At 38.2% G+C, this 8094-nt stretch overlaps 1 protein-coding gene across 1 annotated transcript; it reads left to right on the forward strand.

The window, feature by feature from the left end:
• Window positions 1–2681: 2681 nt before the first annotated feature.
• s100a10a (S100 calcium binding protein A10a) lies at window positions 2682–4325 on the forward strand. The gene is made up of 3 exons (XM_027143785.2): window positions 2682–2798; window positions 3694–3849; window positions 4042–4325. The coding sequence occupies exons 2-3, from the start codon at window positions 3709–3711 to the stop codon at window positions 4204–4206; spliced, it is 306 nt and encodes a 101-aa protein (XP_026999586.1). The 5' UTR covers window positions 2682–2798; window positions 3694–3708; the 3' UTR covers window positions 4207–4325.
• The last annotated feature ends 3769 nt before the right edge of the window (window positions 4326–8094 follow it).

Raw genomic sequence — 8094 nt, forward strand, 5'->3', positions numbered from 1 at the left:
AGACAAAGACAAGACACCTGGGGAAGAGATGGAATGTAATTAGTGTCCATGGTGAACAATGAGTGGGCGGAGCAAAACAATTAACCTCGGGGAGAGATGGCAGACAGAAACAAGGCGAAAACACAGACAGACACATTACAGACGCCAGTCATGGACAAGTTGCAGGGACACGAAACACTTTTTTTTTTAAATGGTTAAGTCAGCCGACAGTCCTGGAAGGATGTCACTAGTTAGGTTGGCAGTGTAACACACAAGTTCAGCCTCAAAGTCAAACTTTTTTTTTTTTTTTTGGTTTATGTGACTTTATTATATACTTATTTAATGTGGCAAAAGTATTGCAGGAGAGGAATAAATATAAGATTGAACGGTCTTTGGCACCTCGACTATCTAACTTTCACATTATGTTCCTCTTGAATTTGTGTATCATATTTAATAAACCAATACAATTTAAATATTTAAATTAACATGTATAGTCACACCATTGTAGCAGTGTTGCATGCAATAGGCTATAAGGTAAGTAGTGATTGTTCATTTGAAGATTGCTCAAGTGGAAGAATGTAAGTAATAAACTTACACCTACTAGCACTATGCATTATATATGTACATTATATATGAAAAAGTAGATTATCTTAATATCAAAGCCTTAAATCTTCTCTGGACTTAATGATAAATACATGTCTGACCATTGGAACGAACCAAAAAAAAACTAGAATCGCATTCATGACGATTTATGGTGATTTTATTTCTTTGCCTACATTGACGCTAATGCATTAAGAGGAGGGGGTACCCCGTACCAAGATGATGGCTCAATTGACGCATTTGTTATAATGTACTGCCCTATACAAGGTGACATCTAGTGTATATATATATTCCATTTTATCTGTGTCTTGTGAAAACATATTAGTGCCAGTCTTAAGAACTTGCTGTCTAATAGCTAGAGGCTTTCTCTCCATACACAGCTACAGTTTTCTGTCACCTCACTGTTAAAACCAAGTGTCATCCTCATTTGGGTGACACTGAACGGTAAATAATAACGGTCAATGTAAATCATTTCCAGTTTGGACTGGAAAACGTTTGTAGTCCAGTGGAATTGTGTAACCAAGAGCTCCTGAGGAACTAACAGGTCAGAGTAATTTCTGAGATCATAACAGACTTAACATGGATTCCTTCCTGCTAAAGTCTTTAAATGTTCACTGATGAAGACCAGAGCACAAAGATGGCCGACACAATGGCAGGTGTAAGACTACATGTGGTTCTGTATACAGTAATCCCATGGGTCACAGGCTGTCCATGAAGATCTATCATCAGCAGAGTGAACCACATAGAGATGAGACTCCAACCAGGGGTACCAGGGGATGTCGCATCAAAACAACAACACAAGCAGTGTTTAGTGAATTCATTACAGTGTGGAACCAGAACTAGGCAAAATTATGAAAAATATGAAATTAATGAATAAAAATAAAGCGTTATTGTAAATTAGTATTACAAAATCTAGGTCCTCCAGATAGTATTTACCACTGGTGCTTTATTGCAACATGAAATATAAATATATTACAATGAGATTTTTTTTTCCTGCTCATTTTAAAGAGAATCTCTACATTTATTTGATTATTCACTCAATATTTTCATTTTTGTCGGGCTAATTTACATTCTGCTGCTGTAAAGACCAACGAACTGCCGATAAAGATATTCTAAAGATTTGTCCTTGAGAAGAAAGTGACCAGCAGGAAGCCACTTCTGAAAAAAGCTAACAGAAATGCATGCCTGGAACTTGCGACAAAAATCTGGAAAAAAGATTTTGAGTCATTTACTCCAAAAGCAAAATTTTCAGCATAGACCAAATAGAGCCGAACACCCAGGTAAGCCCGTTCCTACATGAGGCAGAGGAGGAGCTTCTCAGCAGGAGGAGCTCAAAAATCTTGTTGCCACCACAGAAATAACCACAATAACGAGAATTTGCTAATTCTCGAGAACTTTTTCCCAGTTAACCTGAAATTTGCATGTACAGCAAAAATTTACATCTCAACGGAAAAATAAGCCAAAGCAAAGATCAAAACCTCCACAGGAATAAAAAAGAAAATTGGTGTTTGGGAATGGAAGAATTCAAAGACTAGACTTCAATCCAACTGAAGTGATGGGACCTGAACCTAGCTGTCCACCAATGTATCTGTTTAAATGGGAAGAGTTGCTGTAAATGAGTGTTGAAAAAATGGAAGAAAATGGTCAGATTAAAAACTCAATAATTTACAAAGAAATAAATCTAAGGAAATATAAATTATTTTTATAATAAAGAGTCACTTAAAAAATTTTCAAACAATTTAATAACTAAGGGGTTAAATATTTTTGGGAAGCACTAACTGTAGGTTATATATTCAGATAATATATTTTATTTATGCCAAACAAATAAAACTCACAAGTAGGAGTATGGTATGAAGCACATCATAACACATCATACACAACACATTCGATTTCATTCAATTTCATTTGAAACTCATTTTCATTTGAATTCATGTAATCATCTAATGACGCTTTCACATGGGTTCTTCTTTCATGATTAATTCTTCACTGTTATCAAACACCGTCACACTTTTGCACAATTCTGACTTTCATGACTAAAGCTTTGCATGCTTGAATTTGAGTGGATAGGCATGTGTAGTTATCATCATAGCATTGCTTCACTCTCATGACTCCTACTGAAGGGCGGAGTCCGTCTATAAATTCACAAGCCCACAGTCCTACAGTCTGCACTTCTCCCTCACGCCTCTGCTGTCCTCTTCTTTTCTTCACACTCCTGCTTGGTAAGGCTGTATACTGCCACTATGATCTATGAATGGTTTATTTGTGTAGACGATGGATAAAATGGCTAGTCACTTTTATACTGAGTGTTCTTTCTGCTGTTAGCTGTATTTAGCCTTGGAATATAATTTGGCTCTCATCTTTTCATGAATCCATAGCAGTGTAAAAGTCACACACTGATGAATTTGTGTCTGAATAATTCTGTTCATATTTGAGCAGTTTTGCGATGGTTAGAAGACCTGAGCAGTTTTTTTATTCCAAATAACTATTTATTATTTGTCCCATTGTGGTTGTGAATGGGAGCCTTTGTGTCCCTTTATTTAAAGTTTGGATATTTTGGATAAAACAGTGTATGCAGAATGTACTCTCTGTATCTCTTTGTCTTCTGTCTCTCTTCATATCTCTTTCCATTTCTACCCTGGTTCATCTCTTCCCCCCACCCCACCACCACCCATAATTTTTAGGCCCATAAAGCTGGTCTCCTACATGATCTAATATTGGCAAGAATTATATCTTGGGTATCATTCTTTTAAAAAAATTTTTTGCCAAATATGTATTTTATATAAACACTGTGGTGTCTCCAACTTCTCTCCCACAACGTTTCTCCTGCTTGATTTCCAGGGGTTGAACTCCACACCCTTTTTTCACACAGTCATTCATCAGTTGGGGAATGGTCTGTCTGTCTGTCTGTCTGTCTGTCTGTCTGTCTGTCTTTCTTTCTTTCTTTCTTTCTTTCTTTCTTTCTTTCTTTCTTTCTTTCTTTCTTTCTTTCCTTCCTTCCTGAATGAGGTTTCCAGAAACTCAGGCTGAGCAGTGGCTAGATGACTGTATACTGGGTGTGTTATAGTAGTTATAGTACTAAATTTTGCTCTCTCTCTCACTGACTCACACACGCAGGACCCCACCACAACCATGCCTTCAGACCTTGAAAAAGCTATGGAGTCCATGATTTTGGTGTTCCACCGCTACGCATCAAAAGAGGGGAACACCAACACTCTGAGCCGGCGTGAGCTCAGGGAGCTGATGGAAAACGAGCTCTCCAACTTCCTCAGGGTAATGAGCATCTGTCATCTATGAATATACCAAATGAAGACTATATTTAGTATTATGACTGTGTGAGGTACAGCTTTTTGTTTTAAGTTCCTCTATGATTACCTTGTGACACATCTTCATACAGAGACCATCTGGTTGGATTTTGTTTGGCTGCTTCTTCTCATATGTTCTCCTCACACTTCTTGCCCACAGTCTCAAAAAGACCCTGGGACCGTGGACAAGATCATGAGGGACCTGGACACAAACCGAGATGGAGAAGTGAGCTTTGAGGAGTTTGTTTCTTTAGTGGTTGGTCTGTCCATCGCCTGCGAACAGTGTTATCAATTACACTTGAAGAAGACTGGAGCCCGAAAATGAAAAGATTAGCAACAGGGAATTTTTACACTTTTGATGTTGTCCTTTAAGTGTAGAATATCTTTAAAACTGGAAAAGAACATTGTATTGTATGAATGTGTTAATAAAAGTGAGAGAGAGAAGGAGTTATCTCTTATTGCACAGGATTAGAGGTAAAAGTCCAGTGGGAATGTGGGCATGGCATTTTATGATATCCTACAGTTTGTCCTGCATACTTTACTTTATAGCTTTCAACAACTTTTCAGCGATTTCAAGGTCTGTGGAGTGCGATTCTAAATACATTCGTTTGTAAGTCTTTAAGATGCCTAGATGTGCAAATTTGTATATTTGTATATTGTATAGTTTTTTTTCTTTTGTAAATTGGACCTGCCTTGTGCTGCACTGTGTGCTGGTGTTAAACTTCGCCCTCACACCCCTGTGCAAATTCTTCAGAATGTTCTAGACTCTAAACGACACATGACACTACAGATTTTAGTCTTTTAGTCTTTGGTGCCTAAATTATTACAAGTGACTGGATTAAACCACTGATTAGTCACTGTTTATTATGAGGATAAATGCTAACAAATGAAATTTTTTTTTTCAGTACACATTTTGTTTTTTACATAACTTTGTTTTGAGATTATTTACGAGTCCCTCCCTGCTCAGCACATTGTGGCCAGGCACTGTTATTGGTTTCCATGCAAACACAAGGTTGCTCAGTGACCAGTCGTTGTTATAGGGCGGAGGCCAGGGACAACTACATAGTTTCCCTCTTTTACCCCTTCCTGAGGGTGAAGACAGATCTTTTTTATGCTGTTGAATTTTTTTTTTTATGGAATTCAGTTGCTTTTGTCAAGGTATAAGGCACACTTTTAAGTACAACTGTGTGTAGACAGGTTAGCATAACACACTAACACACTTTATTTGATTTTTAGGTAATGGGTTAATGAGCATTTAACAGTTCTTCATATTATTCAGAACTACAATGTACCTGTAAAGTACATGAGTATGCTCTAGGTTCCTTCTGACACTCTGTGGTATAAGTGCTATAGAGAATAGATGGATAATGTTAGAAATTAACTCCCATCTTAAATGGAAGGAATACAGTCCCAACTCTGTTCTATACATAGCTTTAATAATATTAAGAGAAAAAACCCGTGTACACCCATGTATTGGTAAAAACCCACGTAGTCTTAATTTAGAAACATATCAAATTTGTGTTTCGTGAAACAGTATGATTTAAAGCATATTGTAGAAGGAGGGGGCACAGGGGTGGGGGGAATAGAAGCCTTTATTATCGCCACATATACATTACAGCACAGTGCAATTCTTTTCTTCACATATCCCAACTGAGGAGGTTGGGGTCAGAGGGCAGAGATTCCAAAGATTCCAAACCTGCTAGATTTCCTAGTCTTTGAAAGTCAAAAGGCCACAAGCAAAAGGTGAAGATCTTAGTTTTCAGAAATAAAGAAACAGTCATCATGAAAAACAGGAATACATTAACAAATTAAAATAAATAAATACATTAACACTGGTTCACTGGGTTTCAAACTTATAACACAAACAAATAAAATAAGCAATAGATAAAATAAGTGTTTCAGGGAGAGGTAGGTCTTCACCATCATCTGAAGATAGATAGTGACTCAGCTGTTCGGACATCTAGGAGAAGTTCCTTCCACCACCTCTGTGCCAGAACAGAGAAGAGTCTTGTTGTATATCTTCCTCTTACCGTGAGAGATGGTGGGAGCAGTGGAGCAGTGCTGATAGATGTGAGGGAGCGAGGTGCAGTGTGAGGAGTGATGAGGGCTTTGAGGTAAGAGGGAGCTGGTTTGTTTTTGGATTGTAAGCAAGCATAATATATATATATAAAGGTACAGTTAAGGGAGTGAAGATATTTGAGAAAATTTTATTATGACAATGCCTGTAAACTGGTTTAAAACTAAATTCCATCCATTTTCAATAACAAGTAATACTCAGACACAAAGTTTGATGCTCTGATGTAATGCCAGTGTGACATTGGAGTGACAACAGAGAGTCTGAAGAGCCCTGGTTCTCAAAATAGGGAGAATTTGTGGTTCATGAGGTACAGACAGTGGGCTTGTGATTATTAAACAGTGGTGAAACCATCACACAACCATTATTAAAGTTACTCAATTTACTACCGAGTTCTTCTTATATTTATTAGTCTGACTAGACAATTAGAAATTACTAGCCAAAATATTATTCTACACATAACAATAAATGTTAGGAAATAAATATATACAGCGGAGGGGCACTGACATTTTTAACAGTTGAAGGACCAAAAAATCCTTCATTAGTGGACAAGCAGCAGATGAAGTTTGTAAAAAATGCAAGGTGTCACACATTATCAGTCCGTGTTATCAGGCACATAAAGTTGTATTTAGAGATTAATGATTTAAATTCACAAGTTAGGTGAGTATTTAGAGAGAGTTACGCAGTATTCACTATTCAGACTAGGTTTATGAATTTTTTAATTAAACTTGGTAAGAAGATTTACAACACAGCATCTTCAGAGCTGACTGTTCAATGCTACTTAGGTTTCCAAACAAGAGTAGGGTTTCTTGATAAAAAGAAATTCAGTAGATTCAGTTTCAATGCCTTGGAGGTGTATGATGTTTCTACTGCCAGAGCACATTGTACTTGCAGAATCAGTCCAATTTAAAGCTCTACCTTTCAAAAGGTGCATAAAGTTAACCTTGTTTCCTCCTGTGGACACCGATATTTGGATGCTGCTGTATACGGACAGCTGGATCCCACAGAGCATGCTCCTGCCAAAGCCAAAGACCAGGTCATCATCCATCCTTCCTCTCTCACACTGCAAGTGAACTCAGGCGCTCCATAACACCACAGATGAGATTCCAGCTGAGCTCAGGTGTTAGGATGAAAAAAGAAGAGTCAATGGCGCTGCTATGATGCTATAGAGTACTTTTCAATAAAAACTCCAACCAAAAGGGAAAAATTTCAGTTAGTGCCCTGTAGGTGGGATTCTGGGGGTTGTGCCTGGGACTCCCTCTATGAGGTATACATTGGGGAAGTATAGCACTTACTTAGAGTGTGTCCACTATACCGTTATGCCATCTTGGTAAGCAAGCCCTAGCACTACCGTTGAGCCCCTGAGCAAGGTCCTTAATGCTCTCTTCTCAAGGGGTTTTCTATCGTGGCTGACCCTGTACTCTGACCACAACTTCCTAAGCTGGAATACGCAAAGAAAAGATTTTCACTGTGCTTTAATGTATGACATATAAAAATCAAAGGCTCCAATGCTTTCGAGTTGGTCTCAGTTAAGTTATTTGTGGATGAACTTACCTGAGAAGTTTTTGCGTGAGGTTGAGGGAACCATCCAACCGTGTACCACCCTGGCACCAACTGTCACAGTGAAATGAGACATGTGGTTTTATTTACATTAGGAAGATGGTTTACAAGTTCAGTATGAGACTGAGCAGTGTGCTGTGCTGTGCTGTGCTGTGCTGTGCTGTGCTGTGCTGTGCTGTGCTGTGCTGTGCTGTGCATGCTCTTTATCTCTGTTCAAGAGGAAACACATTGTTAGTTAGACAGAAGATAGCATGATGACATCGAAGGAGTGCAAAAAGTAGCAAGCTCAAAGAAGACAGTGGCAGATTATTAAGAGAAACCACTCAGCTGTGTAAGGCCCACTGAGGCACAGGCTAGGAGAGTCAGGATAGGGAAGATGCATGAGGGTATCCAGGTGATTCATTAAAGTTAATACCTTTTCCCCGACCTAACGTGAGGAACAAGTATAATTAATGTAATAATCGATGACAAATAAATAGGTAACCAGCCACATATTTATTTAGCAATAAAACATTAGCAATGTGAGTGTCCTCATTAGTCCATATAGGTGACATTTCAGACAAAGAGAAACAGAGCAGT

Source organism: Tachysurus fulvidraco, chromosome 7 (assembly GCF_022655615.1).
Source record: "Tachysurus fulvidraco isolate hzauxx_2018 chromosome 7, HZAU_PFXX_2.0, whole genome shotgun sequence".
Classification (NCBI taxonomy): domain Eukaryota; kingdom Metazoa; phylum Chordata; class Actinopteri; order Siluriformes; family Bagridae; genus Tachysurus; species Tachysurus fulvidraco.

What these genes read in the sequence shown, in the direction of transcription:
- s100a10a (XM_027143785.2), top strand. Translation starts at nt 3,709, where the DNA reads ATGCCTTCAGACCTTGAAAAAGCTATGGAGTCCATGATTTTGGTGTTC. An exon ending in AGCTCTCCAACTTCCTCAGG is followed by an intron (nt 3,850 to 4,041) that starts GTAATGAGCATC and finishes TCTTGCCCACAG; the next exon opens with TCTCAAAAAGACCCTGGGAC.